Here is a 21,515-nt window from a genome sequence, read left to right as displayed (position 1 = left end):
AAAGCATCCTTGCTAAATAAAAGTATTAATTTCTATAATTTCTTTCCTAAAAAAACAAAAAACAAAAAAGTATACTGACTCTAAGCTTTTGAATTGTATAGTGTATAATGTGCAAAAGCTTTTTATTTCAGATAAATTGTGATTTTTGGATCTTTCTATTCATCTATTCAAATGTTTCTTGAACAGCAATTAGAATACTTAGAGTAATAGCATATTAGAATAATTTCTTAAGGATCATGTGACACTAAAGACTGGAGTAATGATGCTGTTTTGATCAAAAGGAATGAATTACATTTTTAAATATATTCAAATAGAAAGCATGTATTTTAAATAGTAAAAATACTTCAAAACATTACTGCTTTTGCTGTATTTGAATATGAATTTGAATTTGAATTAAATGCAGGATTGGGGAGCAGAAGAGAGTTCTTTAAAATCATTAAAAATCTTACTGTTTAAAAACTTTTGACTGGTAGTGTATTTCTAAATTGACTTTTGATATAGGCAATAAATATGACTGAACATTTCCTTGTGAGATTTGCATCAACTAGTGGGTGACAAGATAGTCACTTGCAGTTTTAACATGGTAAATGGTATCCTAGTCCAAACATAACTCACTAGAAATCTCACTGCTGACATACCCACTGCTGCTTGTACATGCATTGTGCAACATCATGAAGGTCTGGTGTCAATTAGACGTGTGTGCTAATGGGAGCAGGTGTAAAAGTTCTGGGAGCTCATAGTCACACTTGTAAACAGTAGCAGCACATGAGTAGTGGTAATCAGCTGTGATCTGAGTGCCAGCTGTTCCTTCAAGTTGCTGTCTGACTGAGCAGATCTATTTAGGATCTCTACTTGCCAACTTGTGAGACCGGGAACGACCTTTTTGGACAGACCAGCACAGCTGTCAAAACTATTCATTAGGGTTTCAAAGGGGAACTAGAAATACTTTTCATTTACAGTTTACACTGTGAAAAGAAAAGGCTTTGGATTTCACTGGTGGCAGTTACAATGGCAGGTGCTTTGTGTTATACTAAATCCGTATTCTCTCTTTCTTTTTACTGTCAGTTAAGTCTATACATATAGGAATGTGACAGGTAATTATAGAGAAACCTGTCCTTTGCTCTGCCAGAAATATTCCACAGCTCAGAGGGCAATGTGAGAGGACAAACGCGTGTCCTTCAACAACAACTCAACAAGCCAACCTTCCCAAAATATGTAGGTTTCTCTAAAATTAACACATAACTCAATGTGGCCAGTTGCATTTCTAACTCAACCCAAGCTGCAGATCATGAGACCACCACAAAACACCATTTACTGTGAATATGACCCTGGACTACAAAACCAGTATTTGTAGCAATAGCCAAAAATACACTATATGGGTCAAAATTATCGATTTTTCTTTTATGCCAAAAATCATTAGGATATTACGTGAAAATCATGTTCCATGAAGATATTTTGTAAATTTCCTACTGTAAATATATCAAAACTTAATTTTTGATTAATAATATGCATTGCTAAGAACTTCATTTGGACAACTTTAAAGGCGATTTTCTTAATATTTAGATTTTTTTGCACCCTCACATTCCAGATTTTAAAATAGTTGTATCTTGGCCAAATATTGTTCTATCCTAACAAACCATACATCATACACTCTTAAAAATAAAGGTTCTTCAAGCGATGCCATAGAAGAACCATTTTTGGTTACACAACGAACCGTAAAGTCAAAGATTCTTTAAAGAACCATTTCTTGCTTACCTTTTTATAATCTGAAGATTATTTGCCACAAAGAACCAGAAATGAAACAGAAAGGTTCTTCAGATGTTAAAGGTTCTTTATGGAACCATTTCACTTTTTTCGTGATGTGACTTCCTAAAAATAGCCAGTTTGTAATAAATTAAACTTTTTTAAGAAAATGTAACCCCTATGTACGTGCTTGATTTCTCTTCAGACATGAAGAACAGCAGTCTAACAGCAGAAGTTAGAAGCCATCTATTTATAATTACTATAGATTTCTGTATTTAATAAAGTCACACAAGCAGAAATGAATCAGAATGGGATATTTTGGCTTGTGCTGTGAATGTAGCAGTAAGAAAGAAAATCTCAGCTTGTTCCAGGTTTGTCTTCCAGAATGCCAAATTCAAAGCCTTTGCAAAGTTTATAAAGGAAAGGAACACTAGCTGAAACACATAGAATTGAATGCCAATGTTCCCACTCTTGCAATAGAAACTATGGAGTTAGACAAGTCATTGCAAATGAGCATTGTCTTGAAAAAGCCTGTTAATTACATCTATGAAAACCACAAATGAAGCCTGAATGAAAAGTCTAACTCTATAGGTCAATGCACAATGACGACAGGTGTCTGGCAACACCTGAATGTGTCTAAAAATCTGCAATCACCGAGTTTAGTGCATGCCTGTTGAAGACATACAGTTAAAACCTGTAATATTCTCTGGCAGAATGCCTAAGATTTCTGTTTTATGACTTAGCTGCTTGTGGAAGGCTTCACATAAGCATTACACTTGGCTTAACGAACAGTAATGGGAAATCATTAACCTTTATGAAAGCAGGCAATTACTATTAAGCATATTTATTCATTTAGCCTTTGCTCTTGCAGTGCTCTTGTAGAGATTGCAGGTACTATATTTTATTCGTCTTCTTATAAAAGGGCTTGAATTTTAGTTCCAAAAGGACTTCATCAAAGTCTTCATGACTGACACACTGCTTTATTCTTTTCTTAGTTCTTTTGACAGTACATCACTCACTGCATCTCAATTCTGCTCTAGATTCAGGAGAGCTTTAGTATGTGTTTTTCGTATGTGGAGGTTGTATAGACTTTAGGTCTCCTGCTGCTTCATTTAGCTCAACCAGACTCTAAGATGTCATAATCAATCAAACATCCCTCGTCTTCCTACAACCTTCTAGTTTTTCAAGTCTGTCTTTTCCTCTGCTCACATTCTTAAATTATGCGCCTATTTTGAGTGGAAGCAGAAACATGCTGTTTTCGTGCATGACTCTTTAAATGCAAATAACTGCTGCTCCCTGCCCCCTTGTCCAGAATTGGACCGTGCCTTTACAGCTTGTAACGCAGATACTCTGCCTAAAAACATTTGTTTGGTTTTGATTATCATATCTATTGTGCTGAAATCATGCATTTTAAACCATTTTAGTGTAAACTACTGATATAGGGTTTTCTGAGTGTACACATCTGAAGCACATGCACAGAAAGCAGCTGTCATACGGTGTGTGAGTACTAAACTAAGTTTTCAAATGAATCCATGTTTTCAATCAAATCAGAATGATTCAATGACTCACTCATAAAGATTTAGCTCTATTTAAAATTGCATACTTTCTGATTAGGTACTTTTTTGAATAAGTACTTACTTTGTAACTATTTAAAATTCTTTAGGTCCCACAAATTATTTGGTTTTTCAGCATTTTTTAAGAACCAGGGGTGTAAACTTTTGAACAGAATGAAGATGTGTACATTTTTTCTTATTTTGCCTAAATATATATATTTTTTTGCATTTAGTACTGCCCTTTAGAAGCTACAGAAGATACTTACATGTTTTCCAGAAGGCAAAATAAGTTAAAATTACCCTGATCTTCAAATTCAAAAAGTTTTCACCCCCCAGCTCTTAATGCATCATGTCTCCTTCTGAAGCATCAGTGAGCGTTTGAACCTTCTGTAATAGTTGCATATGAATCCCTTAGTTGTCCTTAGTGTAAAAAGATGGATCTCAAAACCATACAGTCATTGTTGGAAAGAGTTCAAATGCACAAAAATGCTGAAAAACCAAAGAATTTGTGGGACTGAAGGATTTTTCTGAAGAACAGCGGGCATTTTAACAAGGGACTAAAAACTATCACTAAACAACAAAAAAAAAAAAAACAGCTGTGATTCATTCAGGTAACAACACATTAGGAATCAAGTGAATGTACACTTTTGAATGGGGTCGTTTTTATAAATTAAACTATTATTTTCTCTTGTGGACTATAAACCGTGGCCTCGTAGGATAGTAAATTGTCCACTAGATGCCCACTTCAGAATCTCATTGGTTGTAGTAGGACATCTGGCTTTGTGCATACTGTTGTATGAATACTATAAATTCATAACATATGCGTACACACATGAATTTGTTCTAAATGAGCAACCGCATACCCAAGGTTAGTCATTTACATAAAACATAGCCAGACCATCTTCATTTAAGGGCTTCCTGCACAATCTTTCCTGTAGACCCTTTTGTCATTATCAGCAAACATATGACCTCTGAGAGCATGTGCAGCCAGATCCATAAGCAATGCCAAGTGTGCTATCGTTAAAACCAGTTCAAACACAATAAACACATTATATATGGAGACTCAGATTACAGACTTCTCATTAGCCAGCTGTACATACTCATATGAGAATCTCTGTGAAGAGGAACCTTGCAGCTTGAACTACAATGCCGTTTTTCTTAATATTTCACTGAATATGATGAACTATAAGATGAAATATTTATGTGTATTAAATTCAGTCTTTCACACAATAATAAGGCTACCTAGAGTATGTGATTTTTGTGTTCATGTGGTTTCAGTACTTCCAATTTTTTTGTTAACCATAAATTTAGACTACCTGATCTCATGCCGAAAACGTACCCTTGGAAACTACTTTGCAAGACGCGAAATACATACCAATAAGTACAAATCACTGCAGTTTCCAACAGAAATTAACACTAAAGCCGGTAAAACAGCGAGCACTTGTAATTGTTTTCTACACAGTTATGATTACAGCTCCATATGTTCTGCTTTCCAGACGTAACAAGCTTGCTTGGTAACTCAGATGGCACAGAATTTGACTAAATTGGAAAAAATTATAAATTTTGCAAAGGCTTTGAATTTGGCATTCTGGAAGACAAACCTGGAACAAAACTCACAATAAAAGAGCTGAAATAAAAAACAAGCTAAAACGGCATGCTTGCGATTGCGTTTTTACATCACATTCACTTTTGTTCATACTATTCAGTAGGTTGAGTTGTAATGCAGATGGTACGTTATTTTAAAACGTCACAGACCTACAAAACAAACGTCACATAAAACGTACTATATGTATGTTCATCTGTTCCAGGGGAAAAAAAACGAACACTCTTTTAGCACCACTCAGTGGACATTTCACATCGAATATATGTCACGAAACATACATGGTGGTACATTTTCCACAGGTACGTTTTCGTCATGAGATCAGTTTGAGACCCATTGTTTTGGATGTTTTAGTGGCAAGTTAGTTTATTCCAGCTCAGTTAAATCCAGTTCCAATCTGAACTGGAGGTCTGGCTACCATGACTTTGTGCTCTGTACCTGATTCACTAACTAACACAAGACACCGACTCACACACACACACCACACTCCACCATGAAACAGTTCATTATTTATGGGAAGTCGCTATTGGAAGTCTTGTTATTTTATTCATCAAGGTCCCTGTGGTTCTTTTGCCCTGTAGCAAGATGTCTGCTTAGCAGAAGCTGTTTATATGAAGCATTTCCAAGATCTGAGATCTCCTCTTGCTTATCTGTTCTGAGTTCTCTTGTACTGAAGTATCCAGAAATACTCATGGAATTTTATTCTTCAGGCATTGCAGTTCAACTAATGCAAATTTAAATTGCTCTATATCTTAATTACGTATTCATTCTCATTCATAGCATTAGAAAATGAAGTCTGCTCAAGCATTACATTATTTCAAGGCACCAAGAATGAAAAAATAGTCCCTAATATTCCTCTATCATCAGTTTGACATAAATAAAACAAGTTAGTGGTGAATACTGATTTGGTACATTACTGCTGTTCATAGAACGTTGTTTTTTAATGAAACTTGCTTTAAAAGCATTGCAATAGTGCATTATCAGTGTGATTTCAAAATATACATTTTATTTACTGCGTTCCCTGGAAAATGAACCCAAGACTTTATAATTCTGGCACTACGCATGTTACATGAGCTCATTATTGAAAAATATGCGCACACATACTGTACTGTTTACAAAATGTAAACCCTGAATGCACTGTAAGTCAGTTTATATAAAAGTGTCTGTCAAATTCATAAGAAGCAGTTCACTTAGATCCTGTGGAATACTTTCCATTCTACCCATTTTACTGTTTTTGCAACTTGTCATACAGATGAATGCAACTTTCATCATGTTAGGGTCTGGGACTCCCCAGTCTAGTTGGCTATTCAAAAGCAAAAATTTATATAATCTTGTTATTACCTGAAATAACATTTTTGAAAAAGTTGCTTGATGCCTAAGCATAGCCCTCAGGCCAAGTGCAAGAGCAAAGTACAAACCATCAGTTGGATACACGCTAGGCTAGCTTTTGAGTTGTGTTGATAAAGTAAAGCTTTTCATCTAAAATTCAGAGGGAATTAAGTGTATTCTGTAAAATTAATAAAGTCTACGAGGGAGAATAAGCCACAGGCAAGGTAACGGAGATAAAGAAGTCATTAAAATCAGTCAATATGAAGCCATACAGAGCAAGCAGCAGTATCTGCTAGCTGTTATGCTAATGCCTCTGTAATGAGCAACTAGCGTGTTATGTTGTCAGCTTAACTCTTATTCTGTTGTTTATGGGAATAGCTGCAATGTTTCGGTTACACTTTATTTTGTTCCTACAGCACAAAGCTGACAGAGTGTGAAGGGTGCAGTTTCTTGCCAGTTAGAGGAATATGTGTGTGCTGAGAAACAAGAAAAAATATTAGCACTTACAACCTCAAGGACCTGCTTACAACTATAGAAGCCTGTTTCTACCACTGAATAAAAAATGTAAAAATGTTAATGTGACTTTTTATCTTATAATACTGACATTTTTTTTCTCAGAACTGCATGATACAAATGCACAATTCTGAGTTTTTATAATATAATTGCGTAATATAAATTCACAATTGTGAGAAATAAACTGGGATTGGAAGCCCGCTCTGCGGTTTCTTCCCCCCGGGGAGAGGGCACAGTGCTTCTCTTGTCTTCCTCCGAGGAGGTGGATTTAGAGGGCGCCGATGAGGAATCAACCCCTCAATCTCCCTAGTATGAGGAGCTATTAGAGGTGGTCACTCGTGCTGTCGCCACACTCAATCTTGAGTGGCCAGCCGAGAGACAGGCCGAACTGCAGAGAAGTAAGCTGGATGAACGCTTTCTGCAGTCTCGGCCGCCACCTCTTTGCCGGAGCCTTCCATTTTTCCCCAAACCTCCACACTGAGGTGTTGAGGTCGTGGGGAAAACCCTACTCTTCGCGGCACTACAGCCCGTCCGCTGCCCACTATGCTAACGTGGCGGGGCTGTCTGAGCACGCATACAAGGCGATGCCCCGGGTGGAACAGACGCTTGCGAGCTATCTGTCCCCCGATGCGGCATCGTCCTTGAAGGCTTCGACCTTGCCCTCCAGAGCTCTAAAAACCACCTCAGCTCTGGTGGGCAAGGGGTATGCGGCAGCGGGTCAGGCTGGTGCGTGTCTGCACATCATGGGGGTGTTGCAGGCGTACCAAGCCGACCTGCCGAAGGAGCTGGATGAAGGCGAGGGGGCTCCGGAGAGACACCTTTGGTTGACCCTGTCCAGCATTAAAGAGAAGGACAGGGTCTTCCTTATGGACACCCCGCTCGTGCCTTCGGGTTAGTTCGGCGACACTGTTGATTCAGTCGTTGACAGACACCAGGAGGCACTACGTCAAGCGGCGGCATTTCAGCGGTTCCTCCCTTGCCGTGCTCCGGCTCAGGGGGCTACTGAGCGTCAGCAGCCCTCCCCGCATACCAGCTCCTCGGCTAGTGAGGACAGCCACCTCTGGGGAAGAGCGGTTAACACCTTATTAAATGGTGCCCGTCTCTCCTCAGTGTCCTCAGGGGTCCCCAGCATGCATATCTCTCAGTCACCGCCCGACATCGTAGTGGTACCAGGAGGCTCGCGACCTCCACAGAGGTCCCTCGAACATCTAACTGGGTGTTTTCCTGACGGCCCCCCGCTTCAGGACCCCGAGTTAGTAATTCCCTCAGTAGACTCTTTGGCAGCTTGGAAATTTCTGCCAAACGTGTCTCAATGGGTCCTGCAGACTGTAGAAAGAGGCTACCGAATTCAGTTCGGTGCTCCTCCTCCCAGCTTCAGCTGAGTTTTTCCCACACTTGTGGGCCCCGAGCAGGCTCTGGTTATGGAACAGGAAGTGAATACTCTCCTGAGGTAGGAGGCCATCGAGGTGGTCCCTACTCACGAGCGAAAGTCCGGGTTCTACAGCCGGTACTTAATTGTTCTCCAGGGCATCCGCATACTAAACTATATCGACGTCTGGCTGATTTTGGCCCAGTCTCAGCAGATGGCGGTTCAACATCGAGATGTTGTTCTGTCACACATGAAAGTGCTAGGGTTAAGACTAAACGCTAAGAAAAGTGTACTTTCTCCAGTTCAGAGGACCACTTATCTAGGCGTGGTGTGGGATTCATCCATGATGCGGGCTCGTTTGTCTCCCGCTCGTGTCGATTCGATCCTCACAGAGGTTGCGAGAGTGAAAGAAGGCCAGTCACTCACTGTAAAGCGGTTCCAGAAACTGCTGGGTCTGATGGTGGTTGCGTCCAACGTGATTCCTTTTGGCCTGCTGTACATGAGACCCCTTCAGTGGTGGCTCAAAATCAAGGGGTTCTCCCCAAGGGGAAACCCGCTTCGCATGATCAAGGTCACGCGGCGATGCTTTCGTGCCTTAGACATGTGGAGGAAACCATGGTTCTTGACTCAGGGCCCGGTGCTGGGAGCTCCGTGTTGCCGCGTCACGCTTGCGACGGATGCATCCCTCACTGGTTGGGGAGTGGTCATGAGTGGCCGCTCAGCCCGAGGTCTGTGGAGGAGTCTTCATCTCAGGTGGCACATCAATTGCCTGGAGATGTTGGCCTGGTTTCAGGCTCTGAGAAACTTTCTTCCGGATCTTACATCAACCACCAATGAGGTCTGCGTTCGCGCCCCTTGTACAGCTGGCGCACCAGATCCTTGTCCCAGGGGAAACTCCTCTCGTTGAGAGCAGTTCTGACTTGCATGCTAAACTCACAATTGTGACTTATAAAGTCTGTATTTTGAGATATAATGTCACGATTTGACTTTTTTTCTCTCAGAATTGCGTGATATTAAATCACAATTCTGAGAAAAAGTCACAATTGTGAGATATCTCAGAATTGTGATATCAACTTGCTATTGCAAGTTATAAAGTCAATTTCTGAGGGAAAAAAATGTTCTCAGAATTGAGAGTTTATGTTTAAGTCTCACAATTCTGACTTAATAACTCGAAATTGCAGGTAATGAACTCTCAATTCTGAGAAAAAAGTAAGAATTGTAAGTTTATATCTGGTTGTTTCTCAGAATTGTGACTATTTCTCAGAATTGCGAGTATATATCTCACAATTCTGACTTTATAACTCGTAATTGTGAGTTTATATCTTACAATTCAGAGAAAAAAGTTAAATTGTGAGATGAAAACTCGCAATTACAAGTAAAAAGTCTGAATTGTGAGATAAAAAGTCGCAATTACGTTTTTATATTTTTTGTTCAGTGGTGGAAACAGGCTTCCATATAAAACAGTATATGTGTTAAATATATTAATATTTAAATATAATGTAATTGTTTTTTATACGTTACTGAGATAAATTACTGTATGCTGGAAAATAGGCTTACAAAAATGTATTTTTGACTATCATAGCAGATTTTCTCTCCACTTAATCTGAAAAACAAGAAACAAAATGACATATTACAGAGCTCTCACGTGTGATTTTCTTTCTGCTGCTTGAGGCACTTTGACTGAGCTGATTAAACCATAAAAACAAGTGAACTATTAAACATTATGCACCCATTATATTTTTTAATTTGTAAAACAAACTCATTAAACAATAAACTTTGGTAATATATTTTGTCTAGCCATAAAAGAATACGCATTAGAGCTTTACAACCATGAGTGCAGCGTTTGAAGCGTTAGATAATTGAAAAAGTTGTATGCAATTCATAGTTCAGATTAGTGATGTATAGCATCAAGTTATCTCATTAAAAAGATATGTAGAAGAGAAAATAAGAAAGACGAAGATGACAGACATAGTGAACTGATCAGACATATTGTCAAAACATTAATTTCAGCCTCTCTTCTATTACTAGATTAATGTGTCAGCAAGGGAGAAAAAAGAGCGATGAGTAGCGAATTAATGCAGTTTAGTCAAGCTCCATGGTGACATCATCTCTGGCAACAATCAAATCTGAAATTTAACAATAAAAGTAAACAACATCTTCAGATTGTCTTGTAAACAAGATTTCCAGTGTTTATTTCCCCCATCTGTTGTGTCATATATCTCTCTATTCAATCACAGAGAAATTTGCAAACCACTTTAGGTGAGAGCGTTTTGTCCGTCTCAGGGGTCCTGCATTAATCACCCTCATCTTTTATTTTACATTAGTAATGTTTTATTACAGCAACAGCGGGTACATTTATTAAGACTCATATGGAAGAGGTTGTTAGTGGGTTTCACGTCATTCATTACAGAGTAACGAGAATAAACAGGAAGTTGAAGCCAGGTAGAAAAAAAGGGCTTTAGCTGGGAAAAGCAGGGAAAACATGAGTCAACCACATTCTGACTATAACAATGCAGACGTGACACTGCTCATGTACACACCACATTAAAAATATACACATTTTATTATTTTAAGCGCATTATTGAAGCATCTGGAATATCAGCCCAACTGATTTTCTCCTTTATTTGCATTGACAGTCAGTTATGGCTACCCAGCAACTAAATAAGTAAATGTGAACATAAAAAATATAATACAAGACGGGGGGAAAGCATCTGCACCAGATACTGAAGATGTTTGTGAATGGAAAATGCTCTCCTCAGTATATATATATATATATATATATATATATATATATAGATTTTCAGTGTTTTTTAAGGCTGTATTAGTTTAATTAAAAATAAGTATTATTGCAATTTCTAAAATTGGTTTCCTATTTTAATATGCTTTGAAATGTAATTTATTTCTGTGACACAGCACTTCTTGTCTTCAGTGTCACATGATCCTTCCAAAATCATTCTAATATGCTGATTTATTATATTACAGTTGAAACTGTTATGCTGCTCATTATGTTTTTGGAACATGTTATACTTTTTACTTTTGATTCTTTGATTAATTAAAAGTTAAAAAGAACAGCACTTATTCAAAATAGAAATATTTTCTAACAATGTAAGTCTTTGCTATTACTTTCTATCCATTTAACAAATCCTTGCTATATAAAATTAATATTATTTTTTAAAAAAGAAAAAAATTACTGACCCCAAACTTTAGAATACTGTATATTGTAATACTAAATTTCTAACTTTAAATTTTTAACTTTTTTTATTCATCAAAGAATCCTGAAAAAAGTATCACAGGTTCCAAAAATATGAATAAAAAATATATATTTTTTACCTTTTACTTATTGTGCACTCTAAAAAAAAACACTCTATTTAACTCAACTGAATTATTGCTTAAAAATGTCTTGCTTAAAATAAACCCAAAATAGGTTGGAAATTAATATGTATTAATATATTCAGTAAGTTTAATAAATAATAAATATTGAACTTTATTTTTAAATTGCTTAATAATAAATGTTCACCTTTATTGCTGTTCACATTATTGCTGATGCCTCTAGTGTTTGATTTTTGATTTAGAATTTTCAATTTTTAAATTTTCAGCCAGCCATATAGTAATTTTTAAACCATATTTGAGGTAAATTAAATAAAACATTTAACCTAACCGTTGGGTGCGAATTTCATGTCCATATTTCACCCAGCGCTGTTTTGTTTTTATCCCAGCATTTGTGTACTTTTAAAGATAATTGTTCTGTATTTATATTGTTCTTTTGGATTCTTTGCTATAATGTAATAAAAATAGAATCGAAAAAAAAAAAAATCATAATAGTAGCAGCGGTTTTCTGTTTCCCGGAAAAGTGGACTTATACAATGCACTGCCATGGAAAAATCAGACTGCTGCATGACACGATAGTCCTATCACCGTCTATAATAAAATAATACATCACTTTTCATGTCCTCTCCATCCTTTCTTCACACCTTTCTTTCTCGAAAGCTGTTCTGCTGACTTCTTTGTGTTGTCTTAAGGATGTGATTGGTAGATTTTCTCTTCTGCTCCAACCACTTTATCACAGCATGAAAATGAACCTGCAGCTCACCACTCCATTTTAAATACCACAGCCATAGATAAATCTGCTCCCGTTCAAAACCCTGTGAAATATTAAACACATAGAGAGAGAGGAGAGGGGCGCCCACTAGCCGATGGATCAATATTTGCACCTCAGCGCCAAGCAATAAATATTCGATTGGTGAGAATATGATTATGACTTTGTAGTCCCAAGAGATGATTTAATGACTGCTGATGAATATAGGTAACGCATTCCATTTTCTTTGTCCTGCGTGATGTCTGATTTTTTTTTTATCTTTCTTTTCTCTCGTTTGATGATGAAAATCCATGCTTCAGAGTATGTGCAGTCTGAAGTCAAAGCATGTTTGTACTTGTGCTTGTGTGAAATAATGCTGGACTTTAGATTCAATGCTTGTTTCATCATTCACACTTTCAGATCTGAATTGTATAATTTTGGCTTTACTCACTTTGTTCCGCTTTATAAAAAAAATCTCAGAATTGTGATAGGAACACTGCAGTCTGTACATCTAATACAATAAACAAGGATGATAAATTGAATTTCATCCGATGTAGGAAACTGTTATAAAAATGGACATGCAAAGTAGTTCAGTATTGATTCGGAGTGAGTGAATACACCAAACATACAAAAATGTACAGATATTTTACTCAGCCCTTGTCATCCAAGATCTTGCTTCAGTCATAAAGAAATTATGTTTTTTGAGGAAAAAAATTCAGGAATGTTCTCCATATAGTAGACTTGTATGTTTAAACTTCCAAAATGCAGTTTAAATGCAGCTTCAAAGGGCTCTAAACGATCCCAGCCAAGGAAGGGTCTTATCCAGAGAAACAACCTGTTATTTTCTAAAAAAAAATGACAATTTATATACTTGTTAACCTCAAATGCTTGTCTTGTCTAACTCTGCGTGTACTCTGTGTATTCTGGTTCAAGACAGTTAGAGTAGGTCGAAAAAGGGTGATTTTGAAGTTGGAGGAGAAAATGAGATGGGAGTTTTTCGACCTAGGTTAAAAAGTATATAAATAAAAAAATAAAAAAAAATGGATCGTTTCACTAGATAAGACCCTTTGAAGCTGCATTTAAACTGCATTTTGGAAGTTCAAACTCGGGGGCACCACAGAAGTCTTCTATTCGGAGAAATGTTTTCCTAAAAAATTTCTTTACGACTGAAGAAATAAAAGACATGAACATCTTGGATGACAAGGTGGTGAGGAAATTATCTGTAATTTTTATGTTCTGGAAGTGAACTTCTCCTTAATGGTGTATTAAAAAACAGTGCAAAACATTACATGGACTGCAAACCAAAAGGTTAATTGAAAGCTCATCACAATGACAGTGTACAGTCGTGGCCAAAAGTTTTGAGAATGACACAAATATTAGTTTTCACAAAGTTTGCTGCTAAACTGCTTTTAGATCTTTGTTTCAGTTGTTTCTGTGATGTACTGAAATATAATTACAAGCACTTCATACGTTTCAAAGGCTTTTATCGACAATTACATGACATTTATGCAAAGAGTCAGTATTTGCAGTGTTGGCCCTTCTTTTTCAGGACCTCTGCAATTCGACTGGGCATGCTCTCAATCAACTTCTGGGCCAAATCCTGACTGATAGCAACCGATTCTTTCATAATCACTTCTTGGAGTTTGTCAGAATTAGTGGGTTTTTGTTTGTCCACCCGCCTCTTGAGGATTGACCACAAGTTCTCAATGGGATTAAGATCTGGGGAGTTTTCAGGCCATGGACCCAAAATTTCAACGTTTTGAACCCCGAGCCACTTAGTTATCACTTTTGCCTTATGGCACGATGCTCCATCGTGCTGGAAAATACATTGTTCTTCACCAAACTGTTGTTGGGTTGTTAGAAGAAGTTGCTGTTGGAGGGTGTTTTGGTACCATTCTTTATCCATGGCTGTGTTTTTGGGCAAAATTGTGAGTGAGCCCACTCCCTTGGATGAGAAGCAACCCCACACATGAATGGTCTCAGGATGCTTTACTGTTGGCATGACACAGGACTGATGGTAGCGCTCACCTTTTCTTCTCCGGACAAGCCTTTTTCCAGATGCCCCAAACAATCGGAAAGAGGCTTCATCTGAGAATATGACTTTGCCCCAGTCCTCAGCAGTCCATTCACCATACTTTTTGCAGAAGATCAATCTGTCCCTGATGTTTTTTTCTGGAGAGAAGTGGCTTCTTTGCTGCCCTTCTTGACACCAGTCCATCTTCCAAAAGTCTTGGCCTCACTGTGCGTGCAGATGCGCTCACACCTGCCTGCTGCCATTCCTGAGCAAGCTCTGCACTGGTGGCACTCCGATCCTGCAGCTGAATCCTCTTTAGGAGACGATCCTGGCGCTTGCTGGACTTTCTTGGATGCCCTGAAGCCTTCTTAACAAGAATTGAACCTCTTTCCTTGAAGTTCTTGATGATCCTATAAATTGTTGATTTAGGTGCAATCTTAGTAGCCACAATATCCTTGCCTGTGAAGCCATTTTTATGCAACGCAATGATGGCTGCACGCGTTTCTTTGCAGGTCACCATGGTTAACAATGGAAGAACAATGATTTCAAGCATCACCCTCCTTTTAACATGTCAAGTCTGCCATTCTAACCCAATCAGCCTGACATAATGATCTCCAGTTAACAAGTCGATTACTGAAATGATCTCAGCAGGTCCTTTAATGACAGCAATGAAATGCAGTGGAAAGTTTTTTTCGGGATTAAGTTAATTTTCAAGGCAAAGAAGGACTACAGTATGCAATTCATCTGATCACTTAAGGAGTATTTACTGATAACATTCTGGAGTATTTGCAAATTGCTATTATAAAAACTTAAGCAGCAACTGTTTCAATTTACAATATTTATGTAATTCTCAAAACTTTTGGCCACGACTGTATATAAATAGCTACTTTCTTCACTCCTGTCAGATTCATTCAGGCATATCAAAAGGTCATAAGGCAGCAGACAAAACAGATTCCCAGTAGGCTTGTGGAAAGTGTTTAAAGGTACCTTAAAGCATTGTTAAGAAGATGTGCGAATTGTTGAGGCCTCCAGTGAGTCTGGGGTGAGTGTGATAACAGAGCTGAAGAAAATATCGCTAGCACAAGGGATTTCTGTTAACTCATATTATTTTTCTTTCATTGCATTTTAAAAATTTGAACAACTGCTCTGAAGTCAATAAGTCTTTTATTCAGGCCTTTTGTTGAATATACCAAGTGTTGAAACTCAAATAACTTTGTTGCATTTCTTATGAGCAGTCTTTTATCTCTCTGTCTTTGTTGTTTTTCTCCTACAGACAGTAACTTTGTGCTGGGGAACGCGCAGGTCCAGTCTCTGTACCCCATCGTGTATTGTTCTGATGGCTTCTGTGAACTCACTGGCTATGCCCGTGCGGAACTGATGCAGAAGAGCTGTGCGTGTCATTTCCTGTATGGGCCTGAAACCAGTGATAAGTTGATGGCACAGATCCAGGGCGCACTGGACGAAAGGCGGGAGTTTAAGACGGAACTAGTCTTCTACAAAAAAGGAGGTACAAGTCACATTGTTAATTAAATGTCTTCTGCACCAAAAGCACATGATCAGGGCTTTATCCCAATTCATCAACTGTTATTTTTTTAATTATTAAAGGGAACCACGGGTATTAAGACTTGTATGGCTTAATATAATGTAAATGATGTCTCTTACTAAAACAAGTTGTAAAAAACCCTTGAAAGATTTACGTTATTTAGAAAATCCACATTGTTTTATATATATATTTTGGACTATGGTGGGTGCCATATTTTCAGTGATGTAAAATGGTTGCACTCTGTGAGCCACTGTCACTACCCTTCAACCGCAGCTCGGTTGCAGTTTAATACAACTCAGAAAACAAGAAGAACTGATACGATGACCACAGCTACTGAAAGAACTTACAGGTGATGATGGATATAAGAGTAGGCTTAAACCGAATGACATACCATCTTTTTCTTTTTCCCACAAGGAGTCTAAATGCCCCCAAATATTGAGTGAAATCCATGCTGAGAAACTTCTTCAGTGACTGCAGCGTCATGACAAGGGTCTGTGTTTATATCCTGCCAGGATGGCATCTAGCGTTTCTTGTCTCTGCCATTTGTAAGCTCTTTCAGTAGCTGTGGCGTACTAAAAGCCTAAAAGGCATCAGGGATGAAGTGGAGAGAACAAAGACGCAGGTCTTTAGGAAGTTTTAATTCATCCACATCATCTCGGAAAGCAGTTAAGACTTGCATAATGTGGCATTGAATCAGTATTTCATTTTTCGAGTTGTGCTGCAGTAAAAATAGCAACTGTTAGCGGCAGTAGCTCACTGAGTGTAACCATTTCACATCATTGAAATAATGGCGCCCCCCACAGTCCACATTATGTATAAAACGATGTGGATTTTTTAAAATAATGTAAGTTTTTCAAGGGTTTTCTACTACATATTTTAGTAAGAGACATAATTTATGTTATAATACGCTATACAAGTCTTAATACCTGGGGTTCACTTTAGAAATGTATAATAAAATTACAAAAATAAATATGTATACTAAATTACTAAATTATATTATTAATAATTTAATGATCAATTATTCTTAGTAATAATAATAATAATGAATTTAGTTAAGACTTAAATTTGACAATTACATTCAGAAAGGAAGAGGAGTTAATTAAACAGGATGTTGAAGCAATTAAGGCACTATAGTTATGCTGTGGATAAGGACACAGAATCAAAGCAAACTCTAAAATCAATTAATCAGACATGAATTTCATATGTACTGAATTTATTAGAGTGAAAAAGCAGCTGCAGGCAATAATAAAAATGATTAACACAGTGGGGTGATGTAGGGATAAAAATAAAAGAACCGAGTGATGTTCAGAAAAAGACATTTTAAATTTAATCAACCCGAGATTTTCTTCCAATCTTTAGACAATAGATTTTTTTGTATTATTATGGAACAGTTTGTTGAACTGGTCGATTCTGCTGTTAATTGACTGAAAATGATTTCCTACATAGCTGGGCTACAGTAGATTTGCTTCATTGTCTAATAAAATAATTGAACCTCAAATCGATGTTTCATGTGCATTTACTTATTTAGTAAGTAGCAGTGTAACATAATATTAGAGAGATTATATAAGTATGTACTGTTACATTATCTCTTATATATTGATCAATAATTAGACATTTTGAATATAATTTCCTTGCATTTTTAAAAAGTACAAATTGAATAAATACAACCTGAGCTTATATTAAACAGATCTGACAGGAAAACATCTACAATGGCTCACTTTAAAAGTAATCATGAGCTCCCTTCACAGCAGATGGCCAAACAAATACAATTTCAGTCCAGACAACATATATATTTGAACAAATTGACTTTAAATGCCTGCCTTGTTCTTTAACATGTGTCTGGAGCAGCTGAGCATAGATTATGATAACATCATAATTGAGCAGCTCTCTGTCTTGTCTCTCCCTCACCAATTTCCCTGACAATAACACAATATGCCTTTAAACCTGCCTTGAATAAACAATGCCTTAGAGATTACAATGATTTCTTACAGCTTGATTTGTTCCGTGTGGAACACGATACACAGAAAGAGCGCAGCGTGTCGTATAGTTAATGCTATCCACGTTTTTACCCACCTGCGGTCAAGAGAACACAATTCCTTCCATGTACCAGGGGACCACTGTGAAATGCTGTGAACATACAGCGTAGACCTCTCTGTCAAACCCTATCAGACACCAGAACAGGTGGAGAGAATTTGCCAGATATATGGAGCGAAATATTCTCGAAACACAGCAGCGTTGACAACCGATTTCTCACCTGATTCACTTCAATTTAGCATTCGTGCAACATGCATCAGAGAAAATTTGCCCCCTGCAGCCTGAATTCAGAGAGTCTGAATTCATTCATTTGGCTGGTTTGTAAGAGATACTCAGGAGCTGTTTGTTGTCTTATCAAACAGAATAGACTATTTTGTGTTCTGTCCAGTTTGTAAGGTTTGATTGGGGATTGTCTGAACAAGCTGTCAGTCCCAAACAGAATTCTGAATGTTTCCTCCATCACGTCACTTCTGTGCATCAGCCACAACAACCCTTCTGCCACTTTGTCACTGAGTCAAAGGACTTCTAAACATTGGCTCTCGCCGAACAAGTCTCATACACCTCTCCTGGCCTCCAGGTTCAGGTTGAGGTTGTACTTGGTTCAAAGGGAATAAAAGATCATAGCAGCAAGACTGCTGTAAATTCCCTCTGTTGCATGGATGCCATGTTGCATTGAGGCGCCGTCAATCAAACTGTCAAAAGCAGATTCAATTATCGCTTTGACACAAATTAAATAATTTACAAAAAATAACAAATAAATAATAAGAAAATAAAATAAAAATGACAACTGAACACTCAATCATGTTACAGTCCTGAACCAAATCATCTTATTAATCATTTAAAGGACTGCTTTGTAATTTGTCTGTAATTATATTCAACTGTATCCTTTACAGTTAAATTCAAAAGTTTACATACACCTCGCAAAATCTTCAAAATGTTAATTTTTTTACTAAAATAAGAGGGATTATACAAAATGCATGTTATTTTTTATTTAGTACTGACCTGAATAAGATATTTCACATGAAAGACGTTCACAAACAGTCCACAAGAGAAACGTTTACATACACTTGATTCTTAATACTGTGTTGTTACCTGAATGAGCCACAGCCATTTCTTTTTTTGAGTCCCTTGTTTGTCCTGAACAGTTAAACTGCCCACTGTTCTTCAGAAAAATCCTTCAGGTCCCACAAATTCTTTGTTTTTTTCAGCATTTTTGTGTATTTGAACCCTTTCCAACATTGACTATGATTTTGAGATCCATCTTTTCACACTGAGACAACTGAGGAACCAGCAGGAACATGCATTAAGGGTGTAAACTTCTGAACAGAATGAAGATGTGTACATTATTCTTATTTTGTTTTCCAGAAGCCAAAGTAAGTTAAATTTACCCTATTTTTTTTTTTTTTTTTTGAAGAAGAAGAACAGCAGGTAGATTAACTGTTTAAAAGAAACAGGGGGCTTATGAACAACTATCACTACACAAAAATGAAATTTTTACATGAAATTTACATTAAAGTTAATAGTTTTGTTTTTGCTACATTGAATGAGAAACCCTGTTGTGTTTTATTACTGCTATACGCTCAAAGTCAAAATGGCATTTAATGGCAGTTTAAATTCTAAACCATTCTTTAAAAACAGTGATAAATAGTAAACACAGTTGCTTTGAGATACAATGCAGTTAATTTAGTGTATTAAAGAGCTCTTATGTGAGGTTTAGGAATAATTCGTGACCCTTATTGGCCAATAATCATCATAACAACCTTGCATCCATTGTGCAGTCAAACTAGTGGCTGTTTAATCATTCATTGTTGATTTTAGCTGTTCACCACATGTGGCACAAATCAATTTATTGTATTTACCTATTGTCAGCAGCACATGCTTTATTCATAGGTTGGCATGTTGCTGTTCTTAGACCTTATTAAGTGGTTTGTTTTGAACGTAGTGCTCATTGTATTATATGGCCTATGGTCTTTGACCGCCGGTTCAATGAAATGTATTCTTTTCTTATTGAAATTTACTTCTCTTGACTCACGCTGTGCCTAATGAAAGGGCTTAGTGATTCACACACACAAACACACACACAGAACTGTGTATCATTAGGAACTCCAACCTCCAACCAAGCATGTTCTACCTCTTTCTTTCCGTTTCCCTCCGTCTCGGTTTAATGAGGCATGGTGTGATGCTCTGGCATAATGTTGAGCAGCTGCAGAACGTCGGAGAACCCATATGTGTGCACACAAATACACACAGGCACAAAACAGTGGATTCTGTGCTTAGCAGTTAAGACATGTTCTGCTCACCTGTCAAAAGACTACATTTGTAAACTTTCATTTATTTAAAAAAGAGACGTGCATGGAAGTTATTGACAGATATCAGTGGAAAATTGGATAGATGGAGAATTTCACTTCTGGGAAAACCAAATGCTCAGAAATTAAAATCAGACCACTCAGGAAGAAAAGGACAGGAGATGAATATTATGAAAAGATGATTTACATCTTATAACATGTTTGTGTCATGTTGTACACCCTGTGTTCAGAACTTATGCTCATAGGATCAGAAGTGACATCTATAGCCAAATATAACATCAAACAGTGTGTAAAATGTTTTATATTTTCTTTTCAGTGAAAAAGTGACTGTTAATAATAGCAGAACAATCAGTAGTTACAAATTAAAGAGTTTTATGTAAGCATATTTTTTATCAATGTCATTGATTAGTTGTTGCAACTAGATTCAACTGCTAAAATCTAATGGATTCACATGGGATGCTTCTGCCAGACAGGATACGAAGCATTTTAAATGACATTGACTTTGAGATGTCCTTCTGTGCTGCATTTGTTATTTACTAAGTCTAGAGCTGCAAAAATGTTATTTTTTTCTTCGTATTTTCAATTTAAGTCAAGATACAAATAGAGGCACATGGCGTTACAGCCAACTGAGACAACCTCTTAGAAAAGTTCATTCTGATTTAGACTCAAACTAATAAGGAGAAAAATCTTATTAAACAATTTATAGATCTGTGCTACATTTTAAACATAAAACCTGGTCTAAATATAAGGCTCAGTAAATGCCTGTCAATAAATGTATGTCAATATTGAATGTTCATGTTGAATGTTAACTCTGACGGCTATTATGGATATTATGTGTTGACAGGAACTCAGTTCTGGTGTCTTCTGGATATTGTGCCCATTAAGAATGAGAAGGGAGAGGTGGTGCTCTTTCTAGTATCACACAAGGACATAACAGACAACAAGAAAGTCCAAGATGAAGAACAGAGTCCAGAAAGAGGTGAGTGTCGCTACCTGAATGATGAGATTTATCAATAAATGTATGTTCCAATTATAAAGAAAAAAAAAAGGTTTACAGACTAATGTCATAGGTAATCCTTTTTAAGTTTCACAGAAATCCAAAACATATTGGTTATCAGCCAATATTAGACATTTTTGTTTAGTTTATTTATTGGTATCAACTTACTATATATAATATTATTGATTATGAATGAATCATTGAGAATATATATATATATATATATATATATATATATATATATATATAGAGAGAGAGAGAGAGAGAGAGAGAGAGAGAGAGAGAGAGAGAGAGAGAGAGAGAGCAAAGGCAATCTATCTAAATGTAAAAACGGGGAAAAAAATCCATTTAAATTCAAGACAAAGGGGCAAAAAATGCCCCTGCACAATTAAACAATGTCTTAAGGCTGTCGCAATTAAAATAAAATGTGAAAATGAAT

At 37.0% G+C, this 21,515-nt stretch overlaps 1 protein-coding gene across 1 annotated transcript in view; it reads left to right on the top strand.

The window, feature by feature from the left end:
- Window positions 1–21,515, top strand: part of kcnh3 (potassium voltage-gated channel, subfamily H (eag-related), member 3) — a 147,790-nt gene that overhangs the window by 75,101 nt on the left and 51,174 nt on the right. The window contains exons 2-3 of the mRNA XM_073845462.1: window positions 15,470–15,703; window positions 20,924–21,058. Of these exons, the coding sequence (XP_073701563.1) occupies window positions 15,470–15,703; window positions 20,924–21,058 (369 nt within the window). The remainder of the gene's footprint in view (window positions 1–15,469; window positions 15,704–20,923; window positions 21,059–21,515) is intronic.

This window comes from Garra rufa, chromosome 8 (assembly GCF_049309525.1).
Source record: "Garra rufa chromosome 8, GarRuf1.0, whole genome shotgun sequence".
NCBI classification, from domain to species: Eukaryota; Metazoa; Chordata; class Actinopteri; order Cypriniformes; family Cyprinidae; genus Garra; species Garra rufa.
This window is presented reverse-complemented; position numbering and strand designations above follow the sequence as displayed.